The 20201-nt window shown below is 46.8% G+C and overlaps 1 protein-coding gene across 1 annotated transcript in view; it reads left to right on the forward strand.

Moving 5' to 3' along the window:
• The first annotated feature begins 1095 nt into the window (after positions 1–1095).
• The window catches only part of LOC124707866 (cytochrome P450 89A2-like), a 23198-nt gene continuing 4092 nt past the window's right edge, over positions 1096–20201 (forward strand). Inside the window, exons 1-2 of the mRNA XM_047239566.1 lie at positions 1096–1344; positions 1412–1580. Coding sequence (XP_047095522.1) covers positions 1096–1344; positions 1412–1580 — 418 coding nt within the window. The remainder of the gene's footprint in view (positions 1345–1411; positions 1581–20201) is intronic.

Raw genomic sequence — 20201 nt, forward strand, 5'->3', positions numbered from 1 at the left:
CATGGCGGCATTGATGATTCCGGATTCGGTGGGATGTGGAAGCTCATTAAGTCGACCGATCTGTGGGTTACAAGTTCAGTGTTGATCGACACGACCGATCTGTAGAGAGGTGAGTTGGGCAAGGAACTCGGTGCGGAGGGCAATGCTGTGTTGTGAGAGCTGTAGTTATTAGGGTTAAGAAGTGGCTGGGATTAATTACTTGCTAAGTACATTCTGCTGGAATTCTATGTTATGTTAGACTACCCACAATGGGAGTATCATAGGTAGTATCATGCATTCCATGCATGCAAAATGCTGATGTGGCAGTGTAATTAAGGATGAGAGAGAGGGTACTAGTATCATAGGTAGATCATCGTATCATAGCACATACTACTAGAAAAATTAATGTCAAGTAAATCTTGTACATATATTTGCATTGAGATTCTACAAAACAATTAATATATGAAAACTGTGATACTAGTATATGATACCATGCATTGTGGAGATAGTAACATATAGTAGTATCATACGCATGATACTTCTATATGATACTATGCATTGTGACTAGTCTTAGTACGTACTCATGCCCCCACAAAGAAAACTTAAGAGCACTAGCAGTACTTGCTCAAAGTAGACGGGTGGTACGTAAGGTAAGTAACAACCCGTGTTAGTGTCCACTCAGGCCAAGCCGAACTCAATTCTAAAACGCCGGGTTAAACGGTGGAGAAAAACTCTCCCTTATATATAGTCACAACTCTTTCTCGTGAGAACATCTCCTAGAGATGACGAAGATGTAAAATAACCACTATTTATGTTACACCGGAGGGGAAAAAAACAACTCCATGATGTAGATGCAAAAAAGTGGCAAAAAAATTTACATCGCGATGTAAAATTTGTTGCACCACGTGATGCAAATCTATATCACCTTGGTGGTGATGTATCGCATAAACCGGTCACCCGCGGCGGCCCAATTGCCACTTTGGCGTTTTACCCCACTGCCCTCCACCCCTAGCCACCGCCGCGCCACGCCGCGATTAGATCAGGACCCGCCGGTCCGTGTTGTCCCCCCTCCCCACTCCCAAATCCATCGCCTCTGTCGCCGAGCCGCGCCCGACGATGCTTCCCCACCGCCGCCCGCGCAGCAACGGCTTGCACGGCGTGCAGTTGTGCCCCTCCGGACGTTGGGAGACCGAGAACATGCGCTGCGGCGACCGCCTCTGGATCAACACGTTTGAGACGTCGGAGCTCCCAACCTGCGCGTTCGACGCGCTGGTGTGGCTGCTCGACGGCCCCCACGATCGGCTCAACATCCCGAAGCTCCAGAGCCACGAGAAGGCTGAGTTCCTCCCGCCGGCGTTTGAGGTGGTCCGCCGCGACAAACCGCATCATCTACCGGGAGTACATGCGGATGGTTGTGCGACAATCCGACGAGGCGGACATGGCCGGGTACTGCGCCGCGCACCTGGAGAACGTCCACGCAGCAAGCCACGGCGGCGTCCGGTGCAACAGCCTCTACGCCATCCTCGATCACCGCTGCCGATTCGACTTGTTGGATGATCTCCTCGGCGACGTTGATGGGGAATCATCAGAAGAGGATGATGGTTTCTTGGACTTGTGTCGAGTGTCTAGCATATATACGGTCGGATGACGAAGTGTTGAACTGTCAGTATCTAGTGTCGAAGTGTTCAGTGTCGAGTGTCGAGTTATTAGTGTCGAATTGTGTCTAGATTCTTCCTATGGTTATATGAAGTATCTGCGTCGAGCTATGTATGTTTAATAAAGTTGACAATGTTTCATTTCATTTGAATTATGCCGAAGTTTGAATTTTTATTTGAAATTTTGTAGGGTCACTATGAAGGTAGTAACCTAGACTAGTAACATGTCATATGTTACTAGTCTAAGTTACTCCTCACTATGACCAGCCTAAGCAAGGTGGGACTAAATCATGCCTCCACCGAGTCCTGCAGCAGTCCTGATATCCGGTACAACTTAACGAGCGGATAATTTGTTAGAGCAAACGGGTTTGGAGCAACCAAAATGTGTGGCACGTGATAACTTATTTTAACTTGTTTTCATTAAAGTTGTCATCCCACGTCGGCTATAAATAGTCGGACAGCTACGGAAGACTTAAATCCGAACTTTCTCGCGTTATAATTTTCCCTAATTATGAAACATTCTCCAAAAACACAATTGATAAGGATTTGCTTGAGCCGAACATTACCTTTTACGATTAGACAATAAATAATAGATCGCGTTACGTAGGTACGGAGTATGCACGGATGAAATGAAGCAAACGAACGCTCCTTGAACTGGTCAAACTCGCATAGGACCTCTTGAAATATTTAAATTAGCGGCTGATTATTCCCTGCCTTAATTAACCTTTTCTGATACCGAATGAACTTTTTCGCCGACCGCTTATGGTTGACATCGCGAGAATAAAATATGGACACGACGGCCAGTGCTCGATAGAGACGCAGAACTTGCCTGGGACTGCACGGATGACCTATCCCGTTCCGTGTGCCAACTGTCAGGGGCTACAGCAAGGCTGCAAGCTAAGAGCAATTCCAATAGTATAGCCAACTGTTGGCTATAACAAGATGTCATATCATTTGTAATTATCATATAGCTAACATGTACAATAGTTGGCTATAAGAATCTGGTACTTTACTAATATATGGCCCACCTTTCACTCTCACAAGGTGCCTAGGAGCACGTGCAAGAGCTGGCTATTGCATAGTAGCCCACCTCCCTTCTCTCTCCTCTTCTCTCTCCTCCAACTCATCTAAAATATATTATTTAATGTCTTATAGTCAGCTGACTGGACTCTATTGTACTTGCTCTAAGACTGCTTATAATGGAAGTAACTCAAGATATTTTGATGACATGGCATAACAATAAATGAAGAAAGAAATGAATGTGGTAACTAGCTATGTTATCATAACATCACACACCCCAAAACCAGGGTCGGTCCTGAGATTTTGGGGGCCCGGGGCGAAATCAGATTTCGGGAGCCCTTAATAATATCAGTAAAATAATAATTACTATTTTTAGCATGAATAAATGTTACATTGAAATATTTAAAGTGAATCCAAACACATTTATAACCGACAATTTATAGATATTAGTTTGAACTATCAACTCATATTTCTTTCAGCCGCCGCCGATGACATTGCCTTAGCTTGAAAAACTAATCTCACCCGAGGGCTTTAGAATCTACGACCGATGCATGCCTTGCAATTTGACATCACCACGATAGAACTCGTCACCAATAAAGACGAAATATGAGATGACGCATATGAAATGACTAAGTAGATGTTTTTTTTCCTTATTCTAAAAAGTGGGAAAAACAAATTATCGCTCCTATCCTCCTCGATTTGGGATCTATAAACTAAACAATATATTTGTATATGTATATAAGGAATTTTACACACAAAATGCATATAAAAGAAACATTTATATCACATAATTTATGCATAGTGTATTAAATATTCGCCCCAACATCATGACGACTTCGTTGGCCATGGCTGAGGGTCGGTAATTGGTAGTCTCTAGTTCTTGTCTAGCAAACGGCTAAACTGTGTCATGCACGGAGAATTATATCCGTACCTAGCCGTGGCTATTTGCAATCCTTTCTTTGCCAATTATTATAGAAATTGATGATGAAAAAAGAAATGCATACGACTTTTTTACAGGAAAATGGGCTTCGACTATGTGTTTGCATTTTCTCTCTTTTTTCTGAGCTGAGCGTCTTTGCAGTTCCTGGATTTATTTCTTTTGTTAAGATAAACATGTCTGTGATTCATATCTTGCAACCACGGTCCAACACATGGGGCCCATCGCACCTAAAGGCTTGGTAACCAGCAAAGCAAAAAAAAAGGCTAACCAACGGAAGAAGGCCTAAACTAAGAAGGAAACAAGAAAAAGGCCCAAGTTCAGAATAACGCTTCGTCGTCCTCCCAACCGTGAGAAGAGGAAGTAACCATCTGCTCTAATGGCGCACGTATGAATTCCTGTATCGTCGTCGGCTCGTCGCTAGCTGGAACTTGGGGGTCTCGGGGGCCCGGGGCGGCCGCCCCGCCTGCCCCCCTCAGGGCCGGCCCTTCCCAAAACAAGATGAGTCTACAAATTAATAAATGAGACATTACATAATACCACCTCTAAGTTACTTTCCACTATGAAGGTAGTAATATAGACTAGTAACTTATGCATGACACCACCTTATGTTACTCCCCACTATGAGCAGTCTAAGAGCAGCTCCAGACACATTTTTAAACAGTTAGTACTTAATTGTCTTTAGGGTGTCGGATAGGTAACCGCGTTCAGCCGAGTTCCTTAAATGTTTTTTCGATCTGGCACGTCTCAATACTGTGTCTTGCATTTCGAGGTCGTCTCCGCTTCACATGGTTTCTTGCGAGACGTTGGAGCGAGACGTTGGACGCAACATTTTCTGTGTTGCCTCCACTGTAAAATACCATCCACCGTCGCTCCGAGTCAACATTCGCCGCTCGTCGCACTCCACCACCACCTCCATGTTGAAGCCGGCACACTCTATCACCACACTAGACACGAAATGCTGCTCTGGTTCGCCATGACGTACTCCACGTTAGGCCTGAATGGCTTTAATGCAACACTATCGCCTTCTTCACCTCCATCACCACCTCCGGCCGAACCCGCGTCATCGTAGCCCGAGCCCGAGATGGAGCTGGTGCACAACGAGGATGACATGGTGGAGTTCTCAGAGCTCGGCACATAATTGATGGACGATGCCGAACGTGAGGCGACGGAGAGGAGATGGAGGAGGAGTAGGACTGGAGCGACGGGGAGGAGGACTGCCAGTGGCGAAGGACAAAACAAATCTGAGGTAGGGCGAACTTTTAAGAATGTAAATGCCAAAATAGTCCTAAAACAATAATGATGCATATGGTTCAAACACAATCACTAAATACAATAAAAATAAAACATATTTTATTATAAATAGAAACTAAAAAAACATACCAATAATGCCTACTCAATGGCTAAGCTTTACCTCTTTTTAAAAAATTTAATGTAATTCAAACACTTAAGACGTTTGATTATCTCTCATTGATGCATAACTCGGTCTCATTTTGCGCAGTGTTCACTGAAACAAGCATAACTTTCTGATACGGAGTCTGTTTTCGACGTATGACCACTCAAAATTTTCAGAAAAAATACGCGCATCTAAATGTATTCACCAAAAATCAAGGTAGGAAGGCTGCCCTACCTTGCCCTATTGGGAGCTTCGCCCCTGAGGACTGCTGAAATGAGAGCCAAAACCGGTGTACCCGGTGCAGGCTGCCTTCGTCGCATCGTACAAGATGACGCTACAGCTAACAAATGTCACCCGTGCCTAGGAGGAGGCGAAGAAGGCTTAGGCTAGAGCCTAGATGGCAGCGGGTCATCCAGATCTACGTCGAGCGGGCACCGGCGAATGAGGCTCATCGTGGCAGGGGAGCGACAGAGGCTCCTTGAGCTCGACGCTCAACATCACGAGGCCGCCGCCCGCGAAGCAACGCAGGTTGCCCAAAACTAGGATTATCACTAGTAGCGAGCGGCGCGCTGAAGGGCCAGCGCCGCAGGGAAGCTCCGGCGACACATGCAACAATGCTGCACCGCCAGATGCGCTAAGCAAAGACGGAGAGATGGGCGTCAAAGCATGCCTAGCAGGGGAAGGGGAAGAACGACGGCGAGGCTGGCACGTCGTGTGCCTCGACCCATAACTAGTAGGCTAGGTTTTATTCTAAATTTAGGAATTTTTTTATTCTACTCTGTAGTGTATAATGAAATATAATTTAATAATTTAATTTCCGCCAAACCTAGTTGCTTTCATATGTTTTTTTGGTGGACTCGGCTAGAAACAAACGCGCGTGCGAAACACGGCACCACGGGCAACTCAACTATAATTACGTACATACTTTCTTCGTCCATAAATAAGTGGACATCTAGCTTTAAACTTTGTCTACAAGAGAGTGTCCTCCTATCTTCCCAATGCACTTTAATTAGTTCTCTCTCGTTGCACGAAAGTCAAATCCAAAAGTACAATAAGTCCTAATCAGCTGGGTATAAGCATTAAAATAATATATTGTTGTCTAGTTGGAGGAGAGAGAGTAGGAGAGAGAAGATGAGTGGACTCTTATGCAAGAGCCAGCTCTAGCATGTGCTCCTAGGCACTATGTGAGAGTGAATGGTGAGCCATGCACTAATAAAGTAGTACTACCTCCGATTCAAGGAATAAGGCGTTCTCGTTTTACGTGTTTTTTGTTTGACCAAGAATTACTTTAAATATATAAAGATTGTTTGTATGAAATTAGCATCATTAGAAAGTGCTTTTCAATACGAATCCAACGATACTAATTACATATAATATAATCAAGATGGTCTTGCTCAATTTTTATGGTCAAAGTTCGTCTTGGAATACGCGTGCGCCTTATTCCTTGGGACGGAGGTAGTACAATTTTATAGCTCACTATTGTACATGTTGGCTCTAAGATGACTATAGATGACATGACACTTGGCTGATAGCCAACAGTTGGCTCTACTATTGAACTTGCTCTAAGCACATATTCTCCTTGTTTTCTACAACTACTTAGCTCATTGGACGTGAAATAATTAAAGAGAAGAGATGCATGTTTCCAATACATTTTTCACTTCACTTCATAATTTATCTTAAAAAACCCGTATGTACACTTATTTCTAGATGGAGGGAGTAGGCCGCAGAAAGTAAACCTTCAACTTGATTGGTACAGCTCTCCACACCAGCATCATTCATTCTAGTACTAATTTGTTGAATGCTGTTGATGTGAGCATCATTCATTCATTTATTGTTAATGCCATAGAAAACAAGAAAAGGCTATTGAACTATTCTGAGTCTATCGGGGGGGGAGTATATATATATGCAGCGATGGCTACCGATCGACCCGACAGCGATCGTTAGCCGCGTACGAAAGTGACACTCTAGGTTCTGATTGAACGAGGGGCAGAACCGTCCGCGTACGTACGCGTGGCTGCAGGATTGTACGTGCGCGACCACCACCAGGGCTAGCTGATACGGTCCACCATTTGCGTGCGTAGATATGGTTCACTTATTCGGCGGTAATATTTTATGCGAGGAGGACGAGGAGGGCAAAGCGCGTATTGACTGACCCCTTGCGCGCGCTGGTAGCCTGGCACTGTGTGTGCCGCAGCCCGCAGGTGTGAAGGTGTGAAATAGGTTGGCGTTCACATCGGTCACATGCCCTCTGCCAGGGTGTGAGGAATGTCTGGGCACGTCAAAATGGTCCTTCGCAACCGTGTCATAACTCATAACTGAGCACTTGTTCTTCGACTTCCACGATTTATAGACACACATGCCACTAGTTTCTTCCCGGTGTAAGAGCATCTCCACCGGCGCCTCCGATAGCGGCCCCGATAGTTTTTTAGGGGCCGGAAACGAAAATGGGCTCACACCGGCGCGCCCGGCGCCGGTGATTTTTCGAGCCCAATAGAAGCGCCAACAACCCCGTGCCGCCCCTTCACCAAGGGCGCGAATTAGGCGCGCCGGCGCCTCGCGAGGTTGAAAATTTTGGGCGTGGGAACCGCCTGTCAGTGACGCCAGGGCACCGCGCGGGATATTTTACCGCCACGACGCTCCCGCCACGACACTGCGCGGGAAATTCTCCCGCCGCGACACCGCGCGGGAGGTTTCCCGCCTCGCCGGTGGTCTATATTACCCCTCCTCCCCGCCTCTATAGTGCAAAAACCCTAGAAAAAATAGCACAATGTTCGATTCGTGGGACAAGGCGGCGCTAGAGGCGGCCGTAGAAGTCGTGGAAGCGCACCCGCAGCTTGCAGAGTACGAGGCGTGGGAGGAGGCGGTGCTAGCGGCGACCGTGGATGCACACGTCGCGGACGAGCGGCAGGGCCAGGAGGCGGAGCAGCGGCTGCGGGTGACCGAGGAGGCGCGACGGCGGCGGGTGGCGCGGTAGGAGGTGGCGCGACAGCGGGAGGAGGCGGAGGAGGTGGAGTTCCTGGAGGCGCGACGGCGGCGGGAGGCGGCGAGCGAGCGCCGGTGGGAGGCGCGACGACAGAAGGGGTGGGAGGACCTTGCGCTGCGACGGTCGCAGCAGAGGAGACGCAGATTCAGGAGGAAGTCTACGAGCGGTGGCGTTTGGCGGAGTTGCAGCTCCGCCTACAGAGGCAGGAGTTGGATCACCGTCGGCGGCGGGAGGACCTGGAGCAGCAGCTGCGTCAGGAGGCGGTGGCCGCGGATAGAGCCGCCTACTTGACGTTCGTGGCGGAGAGAGCAGGGGATTATCGATGGAGGAGCAGCGGAGAGAGCAGGGGAGAGACCACCGGAGAGAGCAGCTCCACCTCCATAGGGCCAAGTGGCCAGTAGGTAGTAGGCTAGAGATGAAGCATGTTTCATATGTCATCCGGGGTTGAGGAGTGAATAATGTTTTACTCGGATTAGCCCGAAAATATTATTCATTTCTCGATCCTGAATGACATTAAAATAAAATTTTAAGTATAATATGTAGTTTGTGTTAAAAAAAACTTCTATTGGGGCCGCCTGTTTGGGGGCGCCGGTGTGGGAACAGCTCCCCCAAAAAGAGGATGCAGTGCCGACGTCCCCCAAACGGAGGTGCCCACGTCCCTGCCGGCGCCTATTTGGGGGCTGCCGGTGGAGATGCTCTAATACCGTTGATGGGAATTGCAGCGCTGTGCCCCGCAGTGTGGGTTTGGCCTAGATAGACGTGGCTCGCCACCTGGCACGTCTCCGAGGTCTCATGTTGGCGGGCACACCATGCACCCTACGGATTGGGGGTAGGATTGAAAACGGAACGAAAACTTTTCATCTGTTTTTGAAGAACAGGGAACCGGAGAGCAAAAACCGAAAGCGGAAGTGGCATTTTATGGAAAAGAAACAGAAGGAAAATCATAAACAAAAACAATAAAGGAAACATGGGAGCCATTTCCGATGGAAACAAAAAACAACAATGAAATTTCAGGAAAACAATATAGAAAATTTTGGAATATAACCCTACGAGCCCCGTGCTCTAGGTAGACCGATATTTACATATGAAACTAGGCCATGCCAGGGTATTAAGTCCATAAAAAACTAACCCTAACTACACTATTGTAATTGCGTGCATGAGCCATGCGGTCAGACCGCCGCCTAGAGTCCTCGACGAATCGTCTCCCTATGCGACAACTTATTTATGTGCGTCTTTCGGTTTACATACCAAAGTATTATTACCGTGATCGTGTCCATTTCGGTAACGTATCTATCCTGTATCTGGTCCGTATTAGTTTCCGATGATTTACGTTTTTATATTTATTTCAAGGGTGTATGATTTCGTTTCTGATCCCAGCAAGATAGGCGTAAACGAAAAAAAGATAAAAACATGTTTCCGTGCGCCATTGTGTTGTGGACGCTGTTGTGGGGTGCCTACATATTAGGGTTGAAAATGAAAGGAAAACTTTCCGTCTGTTTTTGAAGAAAAAGGAAATGGAGAGCAAAAAAGGGAAAAGGAAATGGCATTTTGCGGAAAACGAAAGGAAACGGAAATGAAAACGAGGGAGCTGTTTCCGACGAAAATGAAAACGGCAAGGGAAATTCCGGATAAAAAAATATGAAAAGTTTCCGCAAATGTAACCTAGAGAGGCTCATGTTCTTGCTAGGCCTACATTTACACACGAAACTAGGCCTGCAGGTCACCTACTAATTATAGACAGCCGCCTATAGTCCCGACGACTCATCTCTGTTTGGGACGATTCCACAAGACCTAGTTCCAACTCCCAAGCGATCGAAGCGATCACGGCTTCTTCCTCCAAGAGGAGCGATCAGGCGGCCAAGCGACTGCCCACGAACAGTCTTCGTGTCGACGCAAAAATATTTATGTGAACTTGCGCTTGTCTAAGTGTTAAACTATGTCTATTACTCTAGTTTCTTTTGAATTGCCGCTTGTTGAAGTTGAGTGATATTCCTTGTCTTATTGTCTACTTCGTTATACGTGCATTTTCGGTATATAGACCAAGGTAATATGTCGCCATTTTATTGCGATAAATATTCATTTTCGTAACGTATCCGTCCCGTATCCGCTCCATATTCATCTCCGGTGATTTTCGTTTCCATAATCGTTTCCGGGGTTTTCGATTTCATTTTCGATTCCATCAAGATAGGCGGAAACAAAAACAATAGGACATGTTTCCGTCCGTTTCCGTTCAGTATTCAACCCTACTATATATACTGGGACTGGGATGCTTCGAGGAGGAGAATATTTCTCTTCTGAACATAAGTAGGAGTGGGGTATATTCGTTTAGGGCATCTCCAGCAGCGCGACGCATTTTAGCGTCCGCGCGCGTCCGTTTGCGTCGATCCTTTTGGTCGAAATCGACCGCGCGTCCGTTTGCGTCGGGGGGTGGCTCCAGCGGCACGACGCATTTTTTAGGACGAATCCTTTTTTTTAAACATGAAACATAGTTTTACATACTTAAAAAATAAACCTAAAACGCCATCGCTCCTCGCCGCTGTGCTGCTCCTCGCCGTTGTGCTGCTCCTCGTCGCTGTCCAGCACGATGAGCTCCGGTACGACCCAAGGCCAGTTGGCATCCGGGGGAGCGTATGCCGGGCGCGCCGCCGCCGGTGCTCGAGTTTGAGGAGGCTGCGGCGGTGGCGGCGGTGGAGGGGCCGCATCGCGGCCGTGCCGGCGGCGGAGGCGCCCGTGCCTGCGGCCGTGGCGGCGGTTGAGGCGCCCGGGCCTGCGGGCTGTGGCGGCGGTGGCGGAGGCGCCGCCGACCTGCGAGCGCGCCGTCGAAGAGCTTCATCCGCCGACAGGCCCGACGGCATGACGGCGGTGGCGTAGCGGGGCAGCGGCGGCTGCACAGGCGCCTCTTGCTCGGAGATGAGGACGGCGACCTTCGCCATCTCGTCGTCTGTCATGTTGTCCGGGAAGTCGAAGTTCCGGCCCTCCGCCAAGGCCTGCTACCATTCGTGGAAGACGGCGACGACGTCGTCGTTGTCGTCCTTCACCTCCTCGCTATGGTACGCGAGCGCCTCGACGTAGTCGTCGTCGTCGTACACGGCGTAAGCTTCGTCATCGTCGTCGGCGTCGTTGTGCTGCGTCTGCTGACGTCGCGTCCGCACCTGCTGACGACGAGCCGGCGGTGCAGGGCCGAAGGGGTAGTCCCTGTCGCCCATGAAGCCTGCCTTTCGTCTCCTGTCCGTCTCCGTGGACAGGTACGTACGCCAAACCTCCGAGTCGATGGCGTACGCCGGATCGTCGCGGAGGTCCGCCGGCAGATACCGCCTCTTGCGCCGGATCTCCGCGGTCCGATCGGGCTCGCGCGCAGTGCATCGGAGGGATAGGCACCCGGCGGCAGGCCGAGCCGCCGGCAGCCGCACGCCGGACCGAGCGTCATCGCACGGCATCCATTGGCCGTGCATGAGCCTCCCCACCGAGACGGGGAGCGGGATCTTCTTGCTGCCGCTGCCGGAGGCCTCGAAGTCATTCTTCTTCCCCATGGCGTTGCGGCGGTGGTGGTTGTGGAGGTGTGGGCGAAGGAGCGACGCGGCCGGTGGACTTTTATGGGCGGGCGCGCGCGGGATACGATGCCATTGAAGGCGCCGCGAAGCCCGGCCCGCCGCCCGCCGGTGCGCGCGCAGAACGAGCAGCCGCGCCATTGATGGCGAAGGCTGCGGCGCAGACGCGGAAGCGCTGACCGCCTGAATCGATGCCGACTCGCTGCCAGGCGGGCCCGGTGGGGAAGCGAGCGGACACTTTGCGCGTCCGCCGAGACGGAAACCTGGCGCATATTTGGGCCAGGTTTGCGACTCCGCGGACGGCCCGGTCACTTTGCGTCGCCCCGCTGGAACACGTCCCAGACGCATTTTCGATCACGCCGGACGTGAACGGTCGCTCAGCGTCCGTTTGCGTCGCGCGCTGGAGATGCCCTTAGTGCGGCAGCCCAGAAGCTAGCGGGAGGAGGAGAGGCAGCTAGCGGAGGTGAAACGAGACAAGAAGGCTTTCCGTGGCGGTTGGGTTGGTGCGTGCGTACCCTTTGGGCGCGGGCAGCCCGTGTGCGCTCGCTCGACCTCGCCAACCACTACCCTACGCTACACGACGCATTTTATTGTTTTTCCGGGTTTGCTTGCTTCGGACACGGCGGCGGTCGGCCGGGAGCGTAGCGTCGGTGGACGGTGGCTTCCACACCACCGGAGTTTTGCACCCCATCACGCCACGTTACGACAGGAGTCGACAGAGTGTAGCGCCGGAAACCAGCAGCCAAATCTTGGGGTACGTTGTGGACGATTTCAGGCCTCGCTCCATGTAACCCTTGCCCACTTCTTGAATATGGAGTGCCCGAGGGCCAAATCCTGGCTTCTCTCACCACGTTTCTCCGGCCTGCCTGCCTGCGAGAGGTGGGCTAACCAAACCTACCGTCCGATATGGCAACCCGGTCAGCTCTTAGCAGTTAGCACACACCGCACACCCTAGGCAGAGATGCTGGACCGGCCCAGTATCTTTTCTATCTTTTCGTTTTCTTCTTCTGCTGTCTCATTTACGTTTTTTCTCCTACATGAATAATTCGAACAAATTTTGTAGCTGAACTTTATAATAAATATGAAAAAATTCGAATTTCAAATTTTTTGATTTTTTTTTCAAATTTCAAGAAAATTTGAATCTGGACTTTTTTCAAAACTTGAACAAATTTAGAATCTGAACTTTTCTAAAAATTTTAAGCAATATCGAATTTGAACATTTTCCAAATTTCAATTTTTTTGAATTTGAATATTTTAAACAATTTTTCACTTTCAATAAATTTTGATTTTGAGAATGTTTGAGTCAGAACATTTTACGAATTTTAAGAAAAAATTGAATCTGATCATTTTTCAAATTTAACCATTTTTAAATATTTTTTGAATCATAGTAATTTTCGGTTCTGAAACATAAAAAAAGAAAAGAAAGAAAATATAAAAGAACCAAAAGAAAAAAAGAAGAGAATAGAAAACGAAAAGGGCAAAATTTCCGAAAATGCGAAATGGGCCCGACACATATGGGAGTGTGTGGCGCCGGCTATACACAAACTTGTTCGGTGTATATGATCAACCCTACAACACAGCCATTTCAGAGCGGCAATTCAAGAAGAAAAAAAAAGCCTCTCAGAGGTGGAGAAACAATGTATTGCAGTCTCCCTCCGAGAACCCATCCACATGGGATCCCTAACCGTGCCACGATCGCCTCTAACTCTCTCACGCGAAGAGGAGTTAGGCATCTCCACCGAAGTTATTTAAATGGTCCTGCCGTTTTTGATCCATTCTGCGTCGACGTGTGGATTGATCGCGCACGCTTCAGCAGCGCGATCCAAACAGACTGACCCGTCCGGTGCGACCCATCGGTCCACCAAATTTGGGGAGCTGATGCGTATATGAGCGGACGCGTCGGGGACATCCCGCATGTCCTCCCGCGCTTGCCACAGGCTCGCATGGTAGCAACCGACGACGTAAGGCTGACGGGTGGTAGTTGCCATGACCATCAAAGTCTTCGATGACCACTGCCATCGTCGCCTCAACTTCTCTGTCGGCATTGATGTCGATGGGATGATGGGCGTGCAATAATGGCTAGCGCTACCTATACTGCCAGGGACGCAGATGTCGTTCCCACAACCATCGTCATTGAATGCAAATCAACGCCACCAGTCCCACCACTAGTGAAGATGCCGAAGTGTTTCAAGAAGACCTCCAATGACAACGAGGTGGAGTCGTCGTCCCGTAGCCGTCGTTACTCTCCGCCTCGACGTACTCCTGCGCGCCCAGAATTTTGGGCAGGAATAGAAAGAACCCCGCGCCTCCAAATTTATTAGAGACACCGACATCAGCCCATGCAACCTTGCATTGCCCACCATTGTAGGTTTCTTTGCTTGTCTAAAGAAAGTTGCATCTCCTGTTATCAATGGCCTCAATCACCCCAAAGGGAAGGAGCCCAACATTCATGGCATGAGCAAGCATAACGGTCAGAGCAGAATTAACCAACAGGAGACACCCTCCAATAAGGAGAGATCTGCCATGCCATCCCGGTAGCTTCATGTCGCTTTTCAAGATGATAGGATTGAAGTTGGCAAGACGCAGTTTGTGAGTGGATATAGGGATGCCAAGATAGGTTCGGGGGAAGGAGGAGATGATGGTGTTTCTTATCCAATGGAGGACCATTGGAGTTAGAGGAGCACACCGACGAGCACTGTTGCTATGTCACCAGATCAGGACGACTAAGCCCAAGATAACAAGTGCATTATTGGTTTAGGGAAGTGTTATTTTTATGTAGGGTGTATTGCATGTGTGTCACTATGTATAGTCGACTTTATAAAGATACGACATGAAAAGTGAGCCAAGCGACCCAATACTGATGCCATGTTGCCCATTCTCGGGCTGTCCTAAGAGAAACCCTAATCCTGCCGCTTCCGCTACCTGCGTGCGCTGTTATGTTTCCTAAGTGGCCAGAGGATGTGGCGGTCTGATTCAGGCATGGTGGAGTGATACTCGTACAACACGCGTCCGTTGGGAACCCCAAGAGGAAGGTGTGATGCGTACAGCGACAAGTTTTCCCTCAGTAAGAAACCAAGGTTTATCGAACCAGTAGGAGCCAAGAAGCACGTTGAAGGTTGATGGCGGCGGGATGTAGTGCGGCGCAACACCAGGGATTCCGGCGCCAACGTGGAACCTGCACAACACAACCAAAGTACTTTGCCCCAACGAAACAGCGAGGTTGTCAATCTCACCGGCTTGTTGTAACAAAGGATTAGATGTATAGTGTGGATGATGATTGTTTGCGAGAGAACGAGTAGAACAAGTATTGCGATAGATTGTATTCAATGTAAAAGAATGGACCGGGGTCCACAGTTCACTAGAGGTGTCTCTCCTATAAGATAAATAGCATGTTGGGTGAACAAATTACAGTCGGGCAATTGACAAATAGAGAGAGCATGACAATGCACATACATGATATGATAAGTATTGTGAGATTTAATTGGGCATTACGACAAAGTACATAGACCGCTATCCAGACATGCATCTATGCCTAAAAAGTCCACCTTCGAAGTTATCATCCGAACCCCTTCCGAGTATTAAGTTGCAAACAACGGACAATTGCATTAAGTATGGTGCGTAATGTAATCAATAACTACATCCTCGGACATAGCATCAATGTTTTATCCCTAGTGGCAACAAGCACATCCACAACCTTAGAACTTTCCGTCATCGTCCCGCATTTAATGGAGGCATGAACCCACTATCGAGCATAAATACTCCCTCTTGGAGTTAAGAGTAAAAACTTGGCCGAGCCTCTACTAATAACGGAGAGCATGCAAGATCATAAACAACACATAGGTAATAGATTGATAATCAACATAACATAGTATTCTCTATCCATCGGATCCCGACAAACACAACATATAGCATTACAGATAGATGATCTTGATCATGTTAGGCAGCTCACAAGATCCGACAATGAATCACATAAGGAGAAGACGACCATCCAGCTACTGCTATGGACCCATAGTCCAGGGGTGAACTACTCACTCATCACTCCGGAGGCGACCATGGCGGTGAAGAGTCCTCCGGGAGATGATTCCCCTCTCCGGCAGTGTGCCGGAGGCGATCTCCTGAATCCCCTGAGATGGGATTGGCGGCGGCGGCGTCTCTGGAAGGTTTTCCGTATCGTGGCTCTCGGTCCTGGGGGTTTCGCGACGAAGACTATATGTAGGCGGAAGGGCAGCCTCGGAGGGGTCACGGGGGCCCCACACGCTAGGGCCGCGCGGGCCCCCCCCTGCGCCGCGCCGCCCTAGTGTGGCGGCGCCCCGTGGCCCCACTTCGTCTTATCTTCGGTCTTCTGGAAGCTTCGTGGCAAAATAGGCCCCTGGGCGTTGATTTCGTCCAATTCCGAGAATATTTCCTTACTAGGATTTACGAAACCAAAAACAGCAGAAAACAAGAATCGGCTCTTCGGCATCTCGTTAATAGGTTAGTGCCGGAAAATGCATAAATATGACATAAAGTATGTATAAAACATGTAGATATCATCAATAATGTGGCATGGAACATAAGAAATTATCGATACGTCGGAGACGTATCGGCATCCCCAAGCTTAGTTCTCGCTCGTCCCGAGCGAGTAAACGATAACAAAGATAATTTCTGGAGTGACATGCCATCATAACCTTGATCATACTATTGTAAGCATATGTAATGAATGCAGCGATCAAAACAATGGTAATGACATGAGTAAACAAATGAATCATAAAGCAAAGACTTTTCATGAATAGTACTTTCAAGACAAGCATCAATAAGTCTTGCATAAGAGTTAACTCATAAAGCAATAAATCAAAGTAAAGGTATTGAAGCAACACAAAGGAAGATTAAGTTTCAGCGGTTGCTTTCAACTTATAACATGTATATCTCATGGATAGTGTCAATGTAAAGTAATATATATAACAAGTGCAATATGCAAGTATGTAAGAATCAATGCACAGTTCACACAAGTGTTTGCTTCTTGAGGTGGAGAGAAATAGGTGAACTGACTCAACATAAAAGTAAAAGAAAGGCCCTTCGCAGAGGAAAGCATTGATTGCTATATTTGTGCTAGAGCTTTGATTTTGAAAACAAGAAACAATTTTGTCAACGGTAGTAATAAAGCATATGTATCATGTAAATTATATCTTACAAGTTGCAAGCCTCATGCATAGTATACTAATAGTGCCCGCACCTTGTCCTAATTAGCTCGGATTACGGGATTATCGCAATACACATGTTTTAACCAAGTGTCACAAAGGGGTACCTCTATGCCGCCTGTACAAAGGTCTAAGGAGAAAGCTCGCATTTGGATTTCTCGCTTTTGATTATTCTCAACTTAGACATCCATACCGGGACAACATAGACAACAGATAATGGACTCCTCTTTAATTTATAAGCATGTAGCAACAATTAATGTTCTCATATGAGATTGAGGATATATGTCCAAAACTGAAACTTCCACCATGATTCATGGCTTTAGTTAGCGGCCCAATGTTCTTCTCTAACAATATGCATGCTCTAACAATTAAATGAGTGGTAAATCTCCCTTACTTCTGACAAGACGGACATGCATAGCAACTCACATGATATTCAACAAAGAGTAGTTGATGGCATCCCCAGGAACATGGTTATCGCACAACAAGCAACTTAATAAGAGATAAAGTGCATAAGTACATATTCAATACCACAATAGTTTTTAAGCTATTTGTCCCATGAGCTATATATTGCAAAGGTAAAGAATGGAAATTTTAAAGGTAGCACTCAAGCAATTTACTTTGGAATGGCGGAGAAATACCATGTAGTAGGTAGGTATGGTGGACACAAATGGCATAGTGGTTGGCTCAAGGATTTTGGATGCATGAGAAGTATTCCCTCTCGATACAAGGTTTAGGCTAGCAAGGTTATTTGAAACAAACACAAGGATGAACCGGTGCAGCAAAACTCACATAAAAGACATATTGTAAACATTATAAGACTCTACACCGTCTTCCTTGTTGTTCAAAACTCAATACTAGAAATTATCTAGACTTTAGAGAGACCAAATATGCAAACCAAATTTTAGCAAGCTCTTTGTATTTCTTCATTAATGGGTGCAAAGTATATGATGCAAGAGCTTAAACATGAGCACAAAAATTGCCAAGTATCAAATTATTCAAGACATTTTAGAATTACTACATGTAGCATTTCCCGATTCCAACCATATAACAATTTAACGAAGAAGATTCAACCTTCGCCATGAATACTATGAGTAAAGCCTAAGGACATATTTGTCCATATGCAACAACGGAGCGTGTCTCTCTCCCACACAATGAATGCTAGGATCCATTTTATTCAAATAAAACAAAAACAAAAACAAAAACAAAAACAAACCGACGCTCTAAGCAAAGCACATAAGATGTGACGGAATAAAAATATAGTTTCAGGGGAGGAACTCGATAATGTTGTCGATGAAGAAGGGGATGCCTTGGGCATCCCCAAGCTTAGACGCTTGAGTCTTCTTAGAATATGCAGGGGTGAACCACCGGGGCATCCCCAAGCTTAGAGCTTTCACTCTCCTTGATCATATTGTATCATCCTCCTCTCTTGATCCTTGAAAACTTCCTCCACACCAAACTCGAAACAACTCATTAGAGGGTTAGTGCATAATAAAAATTCACATGTTCAGAGGTGACACAATCATTATTAACACTTCGGACATTGCACAAAGCTACTTGGACATTAATGGAACAAAGAAATTCATCCATCATAGCAAAAGAGGCAATGCGAAATAAAAGGCAGAATCTGTCAAAACAGAACAGTCCGTAAAGATGGATTTTATTGAGGCACAAGACTTGCTCAAATTAAAATGCTCAAATTGAATGAAAGTTGCGTACGTATCTGAGTATCACGCACGTAAATTGGCATAATTTTCTGAGCTACCTACAGAGAGGCAGGTCGAAATTCGTGACAGCAAAGAAATCTGTTTCACGCGCAGTAATCCAAATCTAGTATGAACCTTACTATCAACGACTTTACTTGGCACAACAATGCACAAAACTAAGATAAGGAGAGGTTGCTACAGTAGTAAACAACTTCCAAGACTCAAATATAAAATAAAAATACTGTAGTAAAAACATGGGTTGTCTCCCATAAGCGCTTTTCTTTAACGCCTTTCAGCTAGGCGCAGAAAGTGTGTATCAAGTATTATCAAGAGATGAAACATCAACATCATTTTCACAATTTATCCCATTGGGTATCTTAGATGCTCCCTTATCTATAGTGGTTTTAAGAGCTTTATCAATTTTAGGCCTATAATAGCTTTTTGGTTTAGGCCCCTTAGAGATATACATGAACCTTTGCTCCTTTCCCACATAAGCTTTCTCTCTAAACTTTATAGATGAAAAGGTTGAACCCAATGTTCCCATAGCCTCTTCAAGTTCACTAATCCTTTGGGTTTGATTATCATGAATAGCACAAGATTCTAAGATGGCGATTCTCTCATTAATTCCACCTAGAGATTTATCAAGTTTATCAGTGCTATCAAGTAATGCTTTCAAAGTAGTATCAATAATTGGAAGGTTTTGCTCTATGGTTTCCAACTTTTTCATGACATCCTCAAGAGAGGCTTCAATTTTAACTTCATTAACGAAGTGGTATTCCAAATAAACTCTCAATAATGCAACTAGCTTCTAAAGCAGGGCGCCTAGGAAGTTACCTCCCGCGAGACAATCAAGAACATACCTATTCCAGACTAGAGATACCAACATAAAAATTCCCGAGTAGGATAGTGGTGGAGTGTTTCTTAGTGCACCTATTATGGGCATCACTAATTCTATACCAAGCATCTTTTAAACATTCTCCCCCTTGTTGCTTAAACGAACGAACTTCAACTTCAGGATTACTCATTTTAGCGGTAGTAAATAAAGCAAACTAGATAAAATAAATGCAAGTAACTAATTTTTATGTGTTTTTGATATAGAGTGCAAGACGGTAAATAAAGTAAAGCTAGCAACTAATTTTTTTGTGTTTTGATATAATGCAGCAAACAAAGCAGTAAATAAAATAAAGCAAGACAAAAACAAAGTAAAGAGATTGGATTGTGGAGACTCCCCTTGCAGCGTGTCTTGATCTCCCCGGCAACGGCGCCAGAAAAAGTGCTGTTGACGTGGGAGTTGAAAATCTTTGTGGTGTAACTTTTCTTCGTTCCCCGGCAACGGCGCCAGAAAAAGTGCTTGATACGCGTACAACACGCGTCCGTTGGGAACCCCAAGAGGAAGGTGTGATGCGTACAGCGGCAAGTTTTCCCTCAGTAAGAAACCAAGGTTTATCGAACCAGTAGGGAGCCAAGAAGCACGTTGAAGGTTGATGGCGGCGGGATGTAGTGCGGCGCAACACCAGGGATTCCGGCGCCAACGTGGAACCTGCACAACACAACCAAAGTACTTTGCCCCAACGAAACAACGAGGTTGTCAATCTCACCGGCTTGCTGTAACAAAGGATTAGATGTATAGTGTGGATGATGATTGTTTGCGAGAGAACAAGTAGAACAAGTATTGCAGTAGATTGTATTCAATGTAAAAGAATGGACCGGGGTCCATAGTTCACTAGAGGTGTCTCTCCCATAAGATAAATAGCATGTTGGGTGAAGGTGCTGTCACACTTGAGAGTAAAGCCATCTCTTAAC

Source organism: Lolium rigidum, chromosome 1 (genome assembly GCF_022539505.1).
Source record: "Lolium rigidum isolate FL_2022 chromosome 1, APGP_CSIRO_Lrig_0.1, whole genome shotgun sequence".
Taxonomy (NCBI): Eukaryota; Viridiplantae; Streptophyta; class Magnoliopsida; order Poales; family Poaceae; genus Lolium; species Lolium rigidum.